This window comes from Tursiops truncatus, chromosome 10 (genome assembly GCF_011762595.2).
Source record: "Tursiops truncatus isolate mTurTru1 chromosome 10, mTurTru1.mat.Y, whole genome shotgun sequence".
Taxonomy (NCBI): Eukaryota; Metazoa; Chordata; class Mammalia; order Artiodactyla; family Delphinidae; genus Tursiops; species Tursiops truncatus.
This window is the reverse complement of record NC_047043.1, coordinates 98,419,954-98,437,753: the sequence shown is the minus strand read 5'-3', so window position 1 is coordinate 98,437,753 and position 17,800 is coordinate 98,419,954. Positions and strand designations below refer to the sequence as shown.

General features: G+C 59.5%; 1 protein-coding gene across 5 annotated transcripts in view; it reads left to right on the top strand.

Moving 5' to 3' along the window:
- The first annotated feature begins 421 nt into the window (after positions 1 to 421).
- The window catches only part of PLXND1 (plexin D1), a 51,961-nt gene continuing 34,582 nt past the window's right edge, over positions 422 to 17,800 (top strand). For 2 of the 5 annotated variants that reach the window (XM_073787733.1, XM_073787731.1), the window contains exon 1: positions 422 to 1,884. In XM_073787733.1, the coding sequence (XP_073643834.1) occupies positions 562 to 1,884 (1,323 nt within the window). In that variant the 5' untranslated portion in view covers positions 422 to 561. The remainder of the gene's footprint in view (positions 1,885 to 17,800) is intronic. The other 3 variants (XM_073787734.1, XM_073787732.1, XM_033865480.2) reach the window with 3 other exon arrangements.

Here is a 17,800-nt window from a genome sequence, read left to right as displayed (position 1 = left end):
CACTGAGAGACACTTACCGAGAAGGAGGGAGAGACAGAAAAGGAAAAAATAAAACAAGCTCGAGAGACAGGCCAAGCGGCCAAGAGGGAGAAGGAACTAAAGCAACCAGCGACGGAGGCGGAGGCAGCTCCAGGAAAGGAGCCGCGGGCCGCGGGTGCCGCACGGGAGGGTCCTGGAGGGCGCGGCCAGACCCAACAACAGCTCAGCAAGGGCCCGGCGCCCGGAGGGCGGGGCCGGCGGGCAGCGGGGGCGGGGGCCCGGGGCGCGTGGGGAGGTGGGCCCGGGGCGAGCGGGGGCCCCGGAGGCGGGGCGCGGCCGGGCCGGGCGCGGCGGGGGGCGGGACGCGAGGGCGTGTCCGCAGAGGAGCCGCCTCCGCCCCGCCCCTGGGTTGAGCGGAGCGGCTGAGCCCGGCCGGGGCGCCGGGGCCGGGGGCGGCTGGCGCGGGCAGGAAGCGCCTCGCGGCCCGGGCCCGCCCCCCGCCTCCTGCGCCTCCGGGCTCCCGGCTCCCGGCCGCGCCGCGCCCCATGCACTCGCCGTGCCGCGCAGCCCGCGCACGCCCGGATGGCTCGTCGCGGCGCGGGCGGCGCACCCCATAGCGCCCGGGCCGCCGCGGCCAGCCCCCTGCCGCCGCGCCCGCCATTCTGGGCCCCGCTGTGCCCGCCACTGCTGCTGCTGCTGCTGCTGCTCCTGGGGGCGGCGCGGATAGGCGCCCTGGAGATCCAGCGCCGGTTCCCCTCGCCCACGCCCACCAACAACTTTGCCCTGGACGGCGCGGCGGGGACGGTGTACCTGGCGGCCGTCAACCGCCTTTACCAGCTGTCGGGCGCTAACCTGAGCCTGGAGGCCGAGGCGGCCGTGGGCCCGGTGGCCGACAGCCCGCTGTGTCACGCCCCGCAGCTGCCGCAGGCCTCGTGCGAGCACCCGCGGCGCCTCACCGACAACTACAACAAGATCCTGCAACTGGACCCCGGCCAGGGCCTGGTGGTCGTGTGCGGTTCCATCTACCAGGGCTTCTGCCAGCTGCGGCGGCGGGGCAACATCTCGGCGGTGGCCGTGCACTTCCCGCCCGCCGCGCCGCCCGCCGAGCCCGTCACGGTGTTCCCTAGCATGCTGAACGTGGCGGCCAACCACCCGAACGCGTCCACCGTGGGACTGGTCCTGCCGCCGGCCGCCGGCACCGGGGGCAGCCGCCTTCTCGTGGGCGCCACGTACACGGGCTACGGCAGCGCCTTCTTCCCACGCAACCGCAGCTTGGAGGACCACCGCTTCGAGAACACGCCCGAGATCGCCATCCGCTCCCTGGATGCGCGCGGCGACCTGGCCAAGCTCTTCACCTTCGACCTCAACCCCTCCGACGATAACATTCTCAAGATCAAGCAGGGCGCCAAGGAGCAGCACAAGCTGGGCTTCGTTCGCGCCTTCCTGCACCCTCCCGACCCGCAGCCGGGTGCCCAGACCTATGCGTACCTGGCGCTCAACAGCGAGGCACGCGCGGGCGACAAGGAGAGCCAGGCGCGGAGCCTGCTGGCGCGCATCTGCCTGCCCCGCGGCGCCGGCGGCGACGCCAAGAAGCTCACTGAGTCCTACATCCAGCTGGGCTTGCAGTGCGCGGGCGGCGCGGGCCGCGGCGACCTCTACAGCCGCCTGGTATCCGTCTTCCCCGCGCGCGAGCTGCTCTTTGCGGTCTTCGAGCGGCCGCAGGGGGCCCCGGCGGCCCGCACGGCTCCGGCCGCGCTCTGTGCCTTCCGCTTCGCCGACGTGCAAGCCGCGATCCGCGCCGCGCGCACTGCCTGCTTCGTGGAGCCCGCACCCGACGTGGTGGCCGTGCTCGACAGCGTGGTGCAGGGCACCGGGCCGGCCTGCGAGCGCAAACGCAACATCCAGGTATGCCCAGGCAGCGGGGGCGCTGGGGACCAGCCCAGGGGGCTGGAGAGAGAGCGTGCGGGTAACTGGGCAGGTTGTGCGCTGAGCGGGTCACACGTGTGAGTGTGTCGTTACCTAGATGTGCGTGTATGGAGACTCAAGTGTATACTCTGAGCCACAGGTGCATTTGCGGGGACCCAGGTGTAGTCGCGAGGATACAGGTGTCAGCAGAGGTGGGGGGCACTGCTGTGAATATGGCCTAGGTGTGCGCGTTGGGCACTCAAATGAGTGCTGGGCTACAGGTGCACATATGTAGGTGTGCGGGGCGGTCGGGTTGTGGATGGGTACCCAGGTGTGCGCTGAAGAGAGACGAAGGTGCATATACATCCCGGCTGTGCAAGTGAGGGTCGCAGCAGTGGGCTGTGTGCACAGCAAGTGAGTGCAGCATCTGACCAAAGGTATGTTCTGGGCCGACTGCATGAGCCCGTGAGGGCTGCCTTTGGGAGTTGGCAGGTGTGTGCATGAGTGTGGCAGGTGTGCAGGGAGGCACGCAGGCGTGCGTCAGGGCCCTGCACATGGGGGGTGAGGGGAAGCAAGGTGTATGCCCCAGACTTGTGTGTCGCTGAGCTGGGTCACACAGGCGTGCGGGCAGGCAGGTGCGTGTGGCAGGGACACACTGGTTCCACAGGGCAGGCCTGGGTGCACAGTGGGATGTGTGCGGCAGGGGACACAGGTGTTTGGGAACCAGTAGGCACTCTGGGGAGGCCACTGGTTGGCAACTGGGTGTGTTCCTGAGGCCAGCTTTTTATTCATTCATCCAACACACATTTACTGAGCATGTAGCATGCACCAGGCCTGGGGGCTACGAGGAAGGCAGTCACACTTGTGGAATGCCTACTAAGCGCATCACATGGCATAACTCTAGGTTTTAACAGCAGTCCTCTCAGCTAGGCTCTGTTCTCGTCCCCATTTTACCGATGAAGAAACTGAGGCACAGAGACATTCACTAACTTGCTCAAGGTCCCACAGAACTAGCAGAGGCAGGATTTGAATCCAGGCTGTCCTGTCTCAGCATCTGTGCTCGTAGTGCCGCAGAGCCTTTGCCGCCTTACAGATGTGGAACTCAGAGTGTGTGTGCTGGAGGAGCCGGGCCACTGGGGTGGGGAGGTGCCGGCTCCAGGAGAGTGGAGGGACGTGAGCAGGACTGCATGTAGCGCTTGAGTGGGCTGTGGGGATCTGGAGGGAACGCGGAGGGCCAGGTATAGGGCCACAGCAGCTGGGGTGGGGGAATGGGGCCCAGGTGTCTGGGGCTGGGCAGGGCAGGAGCGAGGGGGCCAGGTTGGGGGGGATCGATGTGTGTGTTGATCCTGGGTGGACGTGACACGGGGGTGCAGGAGGGATCTGTGTGTGGTTCCACTCAAGGAAGCGCATCAGCAAGGGGTCACTTCTTTAGAGTGCCCTGGGAGGTGGACCCCTGTGCCTTTTCTGCACTCTCCATCCCGAGCTGAGTCAGGGGAGACTTGGCCACTCCCTTAGGAAGCCTCAACTTCTCAAAATGCAGAACTTAGCCTTCTCCTGGTGATTACGGAGCTCTCCTTGGGGCCAGGCTCCCTGTGGCTCTGCCCCATCCCTTCTCTGTGATCCTCAGGCCCTGGCAAGAAGCTGTGAGATTAATTATTCCCCTGTGGGTGTGCCCAACACTGGGGCTTTGAGAAAACGCAGATTCCTTCTCCTGCAGCTGGGCCCTCACACTGCCTACCACCCGGCTAAAGTAAAGGTCACGGTGGGTGAGCAGGGCAGACTGGCCCGGGAGCCGGTCTGCTACCAGCAGGGGCCAGCTTAGTCAGGGTGGTCACCCAGCGCTGCAGTTGGGACATGCGCTCTTCCCCTCCCCAGAGCCACATGCCCCAGTGGGCTGTGTTTGAGGGCACAAGCTTTGTGTCCGGGGGTCTCAGAGCCTGAGGAGGTGAATGGGGAGTCAGTCGCTGCTCTACGGAAGGAAGACCCTGTCGGAAGGGCCTTCTTCGAGCCTTTCCAGGCCTGTGTGTCCATCTAGGCCCTCAGTGAGAGGCAATCCGTGGGATTCCTCAGGCCGCCACAGTCTCCCCCTCCCCCTCCCCCTCTGGCAGGAACCGTCCTCGTTCCCACGGTCCCGTCCCCAGCCTGGCCTGGTGCAGTGACTCACTGCAGAAGGGAGCGGGGGCTTCCCTTTTCTTCGGGGGCAGGGCCTCTCCAGGGACACAGCCCCAGGGGCAGAGTGCTCGAGGGCCTTCTCCCCACCGCAAGGTGGGGTGGATTCCTGGCCCTCCTTGGCCATTCTCCCTGTGTCCTCCACACCCCTCTCCCCTTCCGCACGCCCAGCTGTGGGCACAGGCCACAGGGTCTGGGCCTGAAGCCTCAGGTCAGGGGTGGGAGAGTGATGCTTATTCTTGCTCCTGGCTGTTGCCAGCTCCCCAGTTACAGTCTTAAGAACTTGGACCTTGCACCCGGGGTTAAATTCTACTCTGTCACTTCCCAGCTGTGTGACCTTGACAAGTGACTTAACCTTTCCGAGCCTCCGTTTCCTCATCTGTAAAGTGGGGACAGTAAATCTCTAAGGATTGCTGAGGACCAAATGAATTAATTAACGTAAAGCACTTTGTACCCGGCATGTAGCAAGCACCTAGTAGATGTCTGCTGTTCTTGTTATTATTACCCCGGGGGGACATTATTAGCACAGGTCTGGGCTTGGTCCTGGACAGCAACCAGTGACCTATTTAGGCTTGTTCTGCAACAGTGAAGACCCCACCTCTAGCGCCCAATGGCAGCCTCAGTAAACATTTCCTAAGTCCCTACTGTGTTGCTGTGTGCTGGGGACCTATGGTGATTCCCTTACTGTCTGCTCTCGTGGACCATGTGGCCGGTCCTTCCAGCCCAGAGGGATGGGTGCTGTGATCCCATCCTGGCAGACAGAGCCCTGAGAGGGGCATCGAGGCCTCTGGGGAGAGTGGTGTCAAAGTGCAGGTGGGTGGGTGAGCAGGAGTTAGTCACACCAAGCTGGCGGGAGAAGAGGAGGGGTCCAGGCAGAGGCTGTTCGCCTGTCAGAGGCCTGGAGGTAGGAAACAGCAAGACGGACTGGAGCAGTGAGAGGTGGTCATTGTGGCTGGGGAGGAGAAACAGGAATTATGAGCAGGGCTGGGAAAGGCGGGCAGGCCTGCCACCTGCCATGCGGGTGCGGATAGGCGTGACTGTGTCCTGGGGACATGGGGAACCATGAAGGGTTTTAGCCAGAGCATCTGATCTGAACGAGCACGTCAGTTTCTTCCTCTGTAGAGCAGGAACGATAATAAAAACACCAACCTCGCAGAACCTCTGTGGGGATTAAATGAGATGCTACAGGTGAAGCAGTTAGCAGCGTGCTCGGCACACGTGTTTGCAGTTGCTGTGATGGTTTTTAAGGGAGCTAGTTTAGAAAGTCGTTAGGTGGTTGGTGAGGAGAGAGGAGAAGCAGGGAGAGTAGGAAGGAGGCTGGCGCCATCTTCCAGGCAAGTGGTTCACTTCTTCATTTACAAATATTTCTTGAGCACCTACAGTGTGGTGGGCACTGGGCACAGAGGTAGGGGTGGCTGGCCAGGTGTTGTTCTAGGAGGATGTGACAGGCCTGGTCTGAGGGCACAGAGAGAAGAAGCGGGGGGGTGTTCCGGACGGATTCAGATGCCTGGATGTAGCCCCAGAGGTGGGGATGGACAGGATGGAGAAGGGATTTGCCCAGTCCAGCCCGGCATTGGGATGGAAGTCGGGGATGCGACAGGGGTGCCTCTGGGGGAGACGGTGGGTTTGGTGGGGGGGCGGGGGTGAGTACCAGGGGCCTGGAGTCCCTCTTCCTCCCAGCCCCGTCTGGCCTGACTGCTCCAGCACCAGGTGGTCTCAGTGGGGCTGGACAACGGGGGACAGGACCCTGCCCTTCCATCTTTTCTCCAGGGGTGTCTGCCCCCCAAGCAGGGTGGCTCAGCCGGGCCTCTGGATACCCAGCCTCGCGCTGTTGCCCTTGGGCCCTCGGGCCTGAAGCTCCAGAGCCTCGGTTGCGGTGGTCTTGGACATTCCCTCTCCCCGCCTGGGAGGCTTTGCCGCCTGCTCACCACCTTTAAGGCAGTGAAGAGGCAGGGAACCTTGTCCTCCCAGCCTTGGGCCCCAACTTTGTCCCTGATTGCTTTGGGCATATTTGGGGCCTTTGGACTATTCTGAGAGAGAAAGTGAGAAAATTAGCCTCTGGCATGTAGCTTGGATCCCTTTTCTCAATTCACGTATGTGGTGAAAGTGAGTTGGGAAGTTGCCTGTGCTCTCGGTGGGGAAACTGAGGCACAGGGCCACCCAGCAAGGCGAGGGCAGACTGAGTCCAACTCCCTTCCCTGAATCTTTCCCTTTGGCCTATGAATGGCCATAATATTTGTATTTTAAAAGAAAAAAGAAAACGGACAGGGAAATGTCAATGTTGCATTTTCAAGGTGTCTTTTTATAGTAAAGGTGGAAAAAAAAACCCTCAGGCGATTTTAAACTGGCATGCAGTGGGTGGGTGCCCGTCGTCAAGAAGGCATTTTCTGAACCAATTTAGGGGCTGAAATGCTGGGTGGAGGTGGAGGGAGATAAGCTTCCAAGATGGGCTTTCCATTTGGAGTTGGCCTGGGGGCTGGGAGTGAGCTCCCTGCTGGCCGAGGGTAAAAGAGACACTTGGGGGCACTTAGGAGAGGGGACTCTGGCAGGGTTGGCTGGGATGACCTTCTAGCCTAGAGAGACAGACACATCTTGGGCCAGGAGACGGTTAACATACCTCCCTGACCTGGGAGTGTCATCAGTCTCAACTGCCAGGTACGTGAGGGTAGAGCTGATGGTGAGTCCTGTTCTCCTGCCCGTAAGCTGTGTGACCCAGGGTGAGTCACTTACCTTCTCTGGGCCTCATGCTTTCTCACTGTAAAATGGGACAGTGTCTCCTTCTGAATTGAAATCTCACACGAAGTGCCCAGGAAATGGCAGGTGGAGGTATGAGTACCAGGAGAAGAGAAATACATCTGAGAGAAGTGTGCTCAGCGTGTGGAACAGCTGTTGGGGCAGGGAGCGCTTAGAGGAGGGAGGAGATGGGACCAAAGCAGGCCCTGAAGGTGAGCGGGGGTGGGCGAGACAGAGGGGTGAGGCACAGGTGTGTCAGGTGCCTCCCAGCCCGAGCTCAGCTGCGGGAGGCACAGGCAGAGGAGAGAGCCGCCGGGCGCCGCTTCTGTTAATGGTGAGACGCTGTGCATCTGGTAGGCCTGAGGGTGTGCAGATGCTGGGTGCCCTCTCAGCTCTCTGGGGCTGAAAAATGACCACGGCCACCCTCCCAGTTCTGAGCAGGGATGCTGCGCGGGGCCCTTCACAGGCACCAGTGTGTTTGCTCTCACAGCACCCCACCCCCACCCCGTGAGGCAGGAAGCGCTGTTATCCCCAGTTTTACAGATGGGGGAACTGAGGCCCAGGGTCCCACGCAGCTGGCTAGTGGCATAGGGACCTGCAGGCTGGCTGTCTGGCTCTGGAGTCTGCCGTGGGTGACCGCTGGTGTTAGCTGTGGGCTCTCAGCTGGGGGTTTTGCAGTTACCCCCCCATCCCATGGAGATTTGGGTGGAGCCTTTGTACAAAACCCCCTCTGGGGCAGCACCTCCCAGCAGGCCCCAGATGGAAGCCGGGGTAGAAGCCGGGAGCTGCCGCTGCAGTGACTCAGTTCCTGAGCCAGCTGAGGCTGGCTAGGGTATCTGCAGAGGCCCCGCCACAAGTGGGGGCTGGGGCTGAGGGGGCCTCCTGAGGGAGGCAGGGAGGCACTTAGTGACATTCATCTCTGAAAATGTGATTGTGACCCCCTGGCCCTTTGGGTGCGTGAATGAGAGATGTGGTCCGTTTGAATGACTTGACAAATCCCTTTCAACCCTGACCCCAGCGCTGGACCGTGCTGTGTACTGGGGCTGGGCAGGCCGCTGCCTCCCCTCCAGGGCAGCCCCTCACTGTCCAGCGTTTGCTAGGAGGGTGGAGGATCTGTCACGGCCCTGGCCATGCCCACAGTCAAGCCTGCCACACCCACACACGCCCAGAGTGGTGGACGGGTCAGTGCTGGACCCTGGCACCAAGTCCCTGGCTTCAAATCCTGGCTCTGCACCTCCTCCCTGTGGCCTCCAGCAAGTCACTTACCTTCTCTGGGCCTCTACTTCCCTATCTGTAAAGTGGGCTCAGCAGAGACAAGAACAGGGATCCCTGGAGCTCAGCGGAGGCCTGTGTGAGTTGGCTCAGCCCCTGCAGAAACACCCTCTACAGGAGTCTCATTTGCCGATTGCCACGGCTGCCGGTTTTCATGGAGATTAAGGAAACAGGCCGGCTTCCGGGTTCTGGTTGCTGGAGGGTGGAGAACAGACACACTGTGTATGGAAAAGAAGCATGAGGGCCTGAGGGATCCCTTCCCCTTTCTGGGCCTTAGTTTCCCGGTCTGAGTTGGGCTCTGGGGTGGCAAGAAAGCCCTCACTGGGTCACCAGAACTGCTCCCATTGGTATCATTATTATTACTTTTATTGTTGTGTCGTGGGAACTTACTCTGTCTCAGGCACTTTGCAAAAGCACTTGATGTATAATGCGTATCTTTTAATTCTGCCAGCAAGGGAATGGGGTGAGTGTTATGCTAAGTCTACAGGAAGGGGAAACAGAGGCCCACAGAGGATAAGTGACTTGCCTGAGGTCACGTGGCGGGTAAAAGGTGGAAGAGTGTCTGCGGTCAGAGCCTGTGCTCATCACCTTTACTCCCTGGTTCCTGTGAAAACGCTGACCTGAGGGGTGTGAGCCAAAGAGGCCCTCAAGGTCGCAGTGATGGAGTGAATGGGTCCCTTTTAAAGTTGAAGAAATTGAGACCCAGGGATGTTCTTCCCCTGCTGGGGCTGCAGTGGGAAGTAATGAGAACTTCCCAGTGAGGCCAGCAGAGCTGCCGAGCCCCGTGCCCAGCGTGGTCCCAGGCTGGGGCCAGGTTCCCCGGGTGCAGGGCTCCTGTTTCCCACAACTGCAGCTGTCTCCACCTTCGCCCACCAGAGCCCAGACCTCCTGGGCACCATCTCCTGCCTGTCTGTGCTCCTGGTGGAGGGTTCCCTGGAGTGTGGCAGGGAGGGGCTCAGCTCTGTTACATGGCAGCCTGTTAAAAGGCATGAATCGGACCCTGCCCCTATCCCCCAGGAGTCCCCAGACAGTCGGGGAGGAGTTCAGGAGAGAAGATATGCCAAAGCAGAGCTGAGTCTGAGGGACTCAGGGAAGGCTTCCTGGAGGAGGGGGCTGTTGGAGCAGGACTTTGACAGATGGGGCTTGGGGAGGCCTTCCAGGCAGAGGCGGAGGCCCAGAGATGTGGTAGAACATGGTTTGGGTACCAGGCAGAGATGAAGCTGAGAGCATGTGAGGTTTGGGGTGCAGGCCGAGGGTTTGGACACTGTGCTGTGGGATGCAGGGAACCAGTAAGGCCTGGGGGAAGAGTGAGACACAGTTGATCTGGTTCTAGAGGAGACCCCGTGGCTGCTGGCCCACATTCGTCCTGCCAGGTGCTGGCGGGAGCAGGACGCTCTCTCCTGGAGCCCCCGCTGGGGCTGGACCAGGTGACTCCCAAGGGGCCCTCCAGCTCTGCCAGCGGTGTGGGGATTGCCATGGAAACCAGCTGGTCCCCGAGTGGGGACAGGACCGGAAAGTCTCCTGGCGCCAGCCACGTGGATTTGGATCCCGGCTCCCCCCAGAGCTCGCCTGTTTTCCTTCTTTCCAAAGCCTGTGTTGAGCCAGGGCCGAACCCAGCAGGCTGCCTGGAAGGGCCCCGCTGCACCGCCCACTCTCCCACTGCCCCACTGATCCTCGATGCCGATGCCACCGAGATAAGGAGGGCCAGTGAGCCTCGCCCCACCCAGTCCACCATCCTTTACCCTGAAGCACGATAAATCACGCGCTGGAGGAGGGAGGAAGCTCACAGCTCCATTACGAGGCCCAGCGAGGCCCCAGTGGGGCGTTAATCACGGAGCGCTTTCTGCTCTGATCAGTAAATAATGGGGGGGGCCGTGGGCAGAGGGCTTGAAGTGGAGGCCAGGCCCAGGAAAGGAGCTAAACAGCGATCGGCGGTCACCTCCGCCCCCCCTCCCCCTCTCAGAGCTCGTCCACCGTCTGTGTTGGAGGTGATTGAACCCTCTGGAAGTGGCTAGCTCCTTGATGGGCCCCAGTATCCCCAGCTTGCAACCCAGGGCCTTTCCAGCTCCATGTGGCCAAACTCCCAGCAGCTGTTGGCTGCACCCGACAGAGCAGGGGGCAGAGAGACTGTGGGTTAGGACAAGGGTACTGGAGCCACAGCCGGCCTAGGTTTGAGGCTCACCTCTGCCTGTTCTGGCTGTGTGACCCTGGGCAAGTCACTTTACCTCTCTGTGGCTTAGTTTCCTTTGCCATAAAGTAGCAGCAACTAATGAGCATCTGGCGAGGGTTCAGTGAGGTTATACAGGCAGAGGTCTCTGCACAAAGTAAACCATTGCTGCTTATTATTTTTGTGTTACTGATTCCACTGTGTTGTTACTATTATAAAGCTGTCCCTTCCCCACGTGGGGATGGTCTCTGAACCGGGACATTGACAGCTAGAGAGAGGGCCCCATGTCACCTCCATGTCTCCAGCACATGGGACCCGGCCCAGAGATGTTTGCTGGGAGCCCCTCGGCTGCGGTCAGAAGCCGTTGTCTGATGACTCTGGGACCGAGGCCAGCACCCCCAGGGGATCGGGAGGAGGGTGTGGATTCAGTATCCAGGGCCCCTCAGCCCCAAGAGGAGGAAGGCCTTGTGTCCCCAGGAGAGCCAGCTGCACTCTCAGCTTCTCCCGGCCTGCGTCCCTTCAGGGGAAGAAGCTGGGACCGAAACTCTTCCAGGGTGAGGAGGGGCCGGAGCTGCCGCGTTCTGCCCGCCGCCCCTCCCCCGCTGGAGCTGGCGGGAGGGGATGACCCCCCTACCCGCGCCGCCCCAGCCAGGGAAGAGTCCTGGCTGCCCATCCCACACTGTGCTCCCCTGGGACCCGGGGGGAGGGCTGGAAACGGGGCCAGGCTGGGCCAGAATGAGAAACAGCTTCGAGAAGAGGGAGCTGAGTGTCTGGGGGGCCGTGTCCAGCTAACAAAACAATGGCTGCTTGAGTCAGCGGCTGCGGCAGCGGTTCCCAGGCAGGCCCCGATCAGAGCCACCCCAGCCCGGGTGAAGGCAGCGGTGCTCATCCAGCCTCAGCTGCTTGCGTTCGGGGAGTGGTGGAGCGGCTGGTCCCAGGGGCCCTCCTGTCCTGGGGCGTCCCCGACTCTCTGCCCAGTGGCCTGCAGAGGTAATTGGGAATGTGTATTGAGCACCTGTGGTGCTCAGTATTGAGGGCTGCTGTGAGCTGAGCCTCTGTAGTGGGCGCAGTTATTGCCCCCATTTTATAGGTGAGAATACTGAGGCTCAGTGAGGATGGGGCAGCCCACAGTGAGTTAAGAGCTCTGAGACTTGGCACATCAGGAGCCTTGGTTTCTCTGTCTGTTAAATGGGAACCCAACAAGAGTGTGTGCTCCATGCCTGCACGCAGCAGGTCTTCAGTGTAGCCCGGCCTGTGACCTCAGCCTGGGGCTGTCCCTCCAGGCTGTGTTCTGTTTGGCGGCAGGGTCGGGAGTGCCAGTTGTGGGTGGGTGGACACATCGTGCTCAGGGCGGCCTGGCTGGCTGGTCCACACGGCCCTTCCAGGTGGTGCCCGGCTGGCCCGGATGCCCTCAGTGCTTGGGCTGGGCGATCCACCTCCTCCAGAGAGTGGGCCAGGGAAGCCAAGGCAGGCCCTTCTGAAGCTGTGGAAGGGTGCACGCAAGCTGTTCTGCCCATTGCCACTTGTTGGTTTTTCCTGCCTGATTCAGGCAGCCTGGGGCCAGGAAGAGAATTACTGCGCTGTGTGTCCTGAGGAAGCCTCTGCCCCTCTCTGTGCCTCAGTTTCTCCAAAGCACTGCTTTTCCCCTCCCACTCAGAGCCAGGCCTGCTGACTTGTTCTCTGGCCTGGCTGGCCATTCTCTCCCCCACTGCCCCCCACCTCCACCCCTTCAGGAAGTGAGCACCTTGATCACCAACTGGGAGGTGCTGGTATTTCCTTTCTTGGCAACAGGCAGCTTCCTCCTTGGTGTGAGGGCCATTGCAGAGGCCCCCCAGAGCCGAGTCTGTCCTGCGCCCTCCCAGGACCGGCATGCGGTAGGCCCAGGGCTCTTTTCATGCCTTGGTTTACCCTCAGTGGAGAGGTCAGCTCATTGGAGCCGTAGCCCAGTAGCCGTTGTGTTTCGAGAGCCCGCACAGGCTGAAGTGGTTGGGTGGAGTTTGGGTTTGGGAGTCGCAGGTGTGGTTTCAAGTCTGGGCCTGACCTGTGCCCTTGGAGACCTGGAGAACACTTCCCCCTTTAACCTCAGAGCTTCGGGAGAAGGTTGGGGGAGGGCTTACTCACCCAGGCTCTGCAGGAAGCAGAGTTTAGTGCCCTGTTTCTAGGCCTGGCTTTTGATGCTGTGCCTGTCAGACCCCCATTACTGCCCTGCTGGCTCCCCGTTCTCCAGTCCTGGCCCCTCCTCTGCTGTCCACGCTGAGGGAGAAGGAGCTGGCCAGGACAGGGGTTGGGGGAAGCCACAGAGGGGCATGCCAGGTCGAGCAGGGCCTTGAGGGCCCAGGAGCAAATTTTGGGTTTATGCTGAGGGCACTGGGGATCTATGGAAGGCTGTTGAGCTGTGGGAGGGACACAAGCCACTTTGCTTTTTTTTTTTTTTGCGGTACGCGGGCCTCTCACTGTTGTGGCCTCTCCCATTGCGGAGCACAGGCTCTGGACGCGCAGGCTCAGCGGCCATGTCCTACGGGCCCAGCTGCTCCGCGGCATGTGGGATCTTCCCGGACCGGGGCACGAACCCATGTCCCCTGCATCAGCAGGCGGACTCCCAACCACTGCGCCAACAGGGAAGCCCTCTTTTTTTGAAAAAAACAACTTTTTAGTTTGGAATAACTTTAGATTTACAAGAAAGTTACAAAGATAGTACAGGTAGTTCCCGCATACCCTTCCCTCAGTTTTCCCCACTGCTAAGATCACACGTTATGACAGATGCGACATGTATTTGTCAAAACTAAGAAACCAACATTAGTATTTTACTCTCAACTAAACTCCAGAGTTTCCTCCACGAATGTCCTTTTCCTTTTCCAGGATCCCATGTCACATTTAGTGCTTTGCGGTTGTAAAAGCTCTTTTTGGCTGCTGCGGAAGGGTGAGTGGGAGGGGGCTCAGTGCAGCCCCCAGCCCCGTGTGGTGAGCGGCAGCCGCCCTGCAGTCTGCTGCTTAATACCCCAAGGTGATTGCTGTGCGTTCAGCTCCTCAGCAGTGAAAGCTCACTTTCCCGGGATCGGGGTTCGGTAACAACCAAAAACTTGAGGCAGGAAAGTGCCCTCACTTCCCAAGCACGAAACCCCAACAGCCGGTGTAGTCTACACCTGGGACGGAACCGCGGGTCTTGTTGGCTGCCACTGACGCCTCATCCTCCTCGGAGTGCCGCCTGCAGTGGGGCTGAGGTTTGGTGGGGTCTGCAGGCAGGAGGCGGGAGGCTGAGAAGCCAGGCTCTGGAAGCTCTTGCTCCAACTGGCTTCCCGGGGGGAGAAAGTCAACACAATTACAGTTGATAGTGAAATCAGTATGTCAGAGTTCTAGTGGGAGAGTGGGCAGCGCTGAGCTTTGGCCCCCGGAGGCAGCCAGTGGAGAAGGAGGAGGTGTCCTGCTCTTAGAAAAGAGCTGAGACCAGCAGCCGCCCGTGGCTCATCCCATTTCAGAGAAGGATCAACTGAGGTTCTTAGAGGAACCAAAAGTAGCAGCCAGGTGCCGCCTGGCACTGAACACCTGGCTCCCCTGTGTGGTCACACACACAGTGACATACAATTGACCCACACTTTTCCTTCCGTTCTCCAGTGTCCAGCATGGCAGTGCAGTGTTGCTCTCATTGTTTCTTGTTTTTTATATATATAAATTTATTTATTTAGTTAGTTTTGGCTGCATTGGGTCTTCATTGCTGCGCATGGGCTTTCTCTAGCTGCGGCCAGTGGGGACCACTCTTCATTGTGGTGCTCGGGCTTCTCATTGTGGTGGCTTCTCGCAGCGGAGCACGGGCTGTAGGCGCGTGGACTTCAGTAGTTGTGGCATGCGGGCTCAGTAGTTGTGGTGCACGGGCTTAGTTGCTCCACGGCATGTGGGATCTTCCTGGACCAGGGCTCAAACCTGTGTCCCCTGCATTGGCAGGTGGATTCTTGATCACTGCACCACCAGGGAAGTCCCTCTCATTATTTCTGCTTGGAAAAGAAGAAGCTGAATACAGTCATTCACACTTTAGTCAAAATTAGTTTCCTTTCTTTAGTAAACACTCACCCCAGAGCACAGTCTCCACCCTGGAGAAGCTCATGCATACGCTACCATGAGAAATGAAGGTGGTGACCAGCACAGTGCTGTCACAGAGGGCTGGAGAGGTGTTTTTGGAATTGCATCTTGAAACCTGGCTGAAAACTTGCCACCTGGGCACGCCTGGCAAAGGGAACAGTGTGGGTCAAGAGGAGGGGAAATAGAGGGCTCAGAGGTATGAGAAGGGCGTTGGCTACTGAGGGAACAACATCATGAAGGTTCAGGCGCCCCAGGAGGAAAGTGTGGCCGCATTTGAGAAACTGCAGAGACTGATGTGGTCGGAGCTGAGGGCGGGGCAGAGAGAGAAGTGAGACTCCAGTCCTGAGCAGCCGGCAGGAGCCAGATCACAGAGGCCTTGAATGTCAGGCTTGACCCTGAGGACGGCGAAAAGCCAAGGAGGGGCTCTCCAGTCTTGCGCTTGGGAAGGTGGCCCTTCTGGGTTGGAGGAGGCCACTGTGAGAGTCCAGCCCTCCCCCTTCTCTCAGAGGAATTTGTGTTTTGAAAGACCAACGCCAAGTGAGACTGGAAGGCGGGCTGGTGCTGATGGAGGGATTTCAGGCTGTGTCACACAGTCAGGGCAAGCAGTATTTTGGGCCTTGGAGCTGACTGCCCCTGGAGACCGGGTTCGGCTGAGGGCACACCCGGGACGGCCCGCCAGTTCCCCCGAGCCCACTTTCCCCCTTTCCCGGGCCACATCCCCCAACAGCAGAGGCCTTTCCCGCCTGCCCAATGGACGTGTGTCTGGCTTCCGTCTTCGAGTCAGTTGTAGCCTTGTGATTTCCCCTGGCGGCTGGGGAGCCAGCTTCCCCCTCAGAGCACAGATCACGCAGAGCAGCCAATGGGTTACTTCTCCTTTAAAATTTTTTTAAAATTTTATTTTTAGAATAAGAAAAAAAAAGTCAGAGGAAAGGCTTTTTAGAGAATTCCTCCAGTGCAGAATTAATGGCTGTGAGCGTCAGGGCGGGCAGGCGAGAGCTAGATTCCCAGCCATTCCCACCTCATCCTCTCTGCACCCCCGGCCCACAAATCACCCTGATCTGGGCACCTGGTCCGGCTGTTCCCAGGACCCCCCATTCTGGCTGGCTGGGGACCCCCCATCGCAGGGCCCAGTGCAGAAAATCCCAAAGTTGTCACCCAGGCCCTCCAGGTGTCCCCTTCCTGCCTTCCCACCCCTCCCACAGCTCAGGGAGGAAGCGCCTGTCCCCTGGGCAAGGGTTTGCTATTTTAATTTTAGAACAACGTATTACTAAATGACACAAGTAATCCACAGATTTCAGTGAAGAAGAGTTAGACAACCCCTGGGAAAAGCATCCTCATGACAGGTCTTGGGCCCACGTGCCCGCTCTCCTGCCTGCTCGCTGGTAGAGCCGCCTCATCTCTTCCCTGCAGCCGCAGGATTGCGGGGGGGTGGGACCACGGCTAGGAGAGGCCGCTGAGGAGATGGGCCAGCAGCCTCCTTCCAGGGCCGGCCCCCAACTTGGGCGCAGAGATGAACACAGAGGATGGGTCAGGCAGGGTAGTCTGAAGCTGAAAGATGAAGAGCCAGTGATAAGACAGTCTGGGCAGTGGCATTCCAGGCAGAGGGACCGGCACAGGCAAAGGCCCTGTGGCAGGACCCAGCTTGGACTGTTTGAGGGACAGAAATGAGGCCGGTGTGGCTGGAGTGGAGGAGTGAGGGCAAGGATGGGATGGGCTGGGCCCAGAAGATCCCAGGGGCCTGAAGGGAGGGTTTAGGATCCAAGGTTTATTCTCAGTATCGTGTAAACCATCTGAGGGTTTCAAGCAGAGGAGACCTTTGTACCTTTAAAGCGCTCACTTGGCAGCTGTGTTCGGGGAAACGTTGAGGGCAAGAGTTGGCCCAGAGAAGAGGGTCCTGGAAGAGCCTCCTCGGTGAGAGGATGGCTGCCTTAAGGTGGTCCCAGGTGGTCCAGCTTAGAAAGTTTTTGAGGTAGGCATGATTTGCCCCCAAATTCCACTTTATAATAATAATTTCAGTGACTGTCGTATCTGAAACAGCGATAGTATCAGTTGACACTTCGGGAGCATTTACTGTGAGCCACGCTCCGGGCCGGCGCTTTACGATGAACTGTCTTATCCCAGTGCCTATGAGGGAGGTGCTGGAGATGCACCCATTTTATAGTTGAGTAAACTGAGGCTCAGAGGAGTGAAGTGACTTGCTCAGGTCGCTCCTGGCCATCCTGTGGAAGGCCACCGGGTCATGAGTTGTGGCCCAGGGCAGTCCCCATCCCCACCCCATCGCTGGGCTCAGGGCTCAGCTCTGTTTATTTTCCCAAGAATGAAGGACCTGGTATTTATGGTTTGCTTTTGTAAACTAGTTGAGATTTTGTACAAAACCCATGTGGGCACATCATCAGCGGCTTTGGCTTGCAAAAAGCACAGATAAGGGGAAAAAAACCTCTCTCTAAAGCCATGCCCTAAAGCCAGTTCTGCTGGCCGCTTCAGTCCTGGTGGCGTGATATTGCAGCTGGTGACCTGGAGCAGGCCACATCCCCTCTGAGCCTCAGTTTCCCTGTCTGTGACATGGGACCTCAGAGGGCTGCCAGGATTCAGGGAGTTGACGCACAGGCCCGGTACAGGGTCAGTTCCCAGTAAACGTGGCCTGTATTGTTTGCTGTCGTGACTGTTACTTTAATGTTTATGTGCCAGTTTTACCAAAAAGGCCCCACGACATCCTGAGACTTTTCTCAGCCAGACATCTGTCTTCATAATCGGTGCAGATTTGTGGTGTCTCCCAGGGCTGGGGTGGCTCTCCTGGATGACGTGCTCAATCCTCGTGGACACTGAGGTGGTGGCCCCCACCCCCCACTCTTCTAAAACACCCTTGTGTCTGCATCCTTGTGGGTTTGCACAGTTGTCTTCTGAAAGGCCCTTCTAGAGGCCTGTGTTGTACTTCTGTGGAGACTGCAGGAGAAACCTTTGAAAGAACCAACAAAACTCAGAGAAAGGTGGAAAAGGTGGGCGCAAGTCCTGGGAATGGCGGGGGCTGGGCATGCCAGCGCGGTTTTCCCACTCCTGTGAGGTGCAGCTGATGTGGATGGCAGGATTGTGCATTTGGACACACCTGGCCTCGGTTTGCCCATCTGCAATGTGGGCAGATGAAGGGACGTGTGTTGGGAAAGGAGAGAGGGACCTCAATTTGGGGAGCCCTCAACCTGGGTCTGGCGAGCTGCTGGGAATTTGGGAGGGGCTTGCTGGGGTCAGAGCAGGGGCCTGGGGGGAGGAGACCCCATGATTGCTGTGGAGACCTCGCCGGGACAGGAGGGACACCTCTTGGGTGTCAGCAGGTAAGTTGGGGCAGAGGCTGGCCTCCCTGGGCCTTCTTGCCTTCCTCACATGACTCCTCCTGTCCAGCTCCTGCACACCCGGAACGTACCCATCTCCTTGGGGCAGCTCCGTGACTGAAGCCGAGGGCAGAGGTCAACTTGGGCCCAGAGACGGGGTCCTGCTTATGTTGGGGCC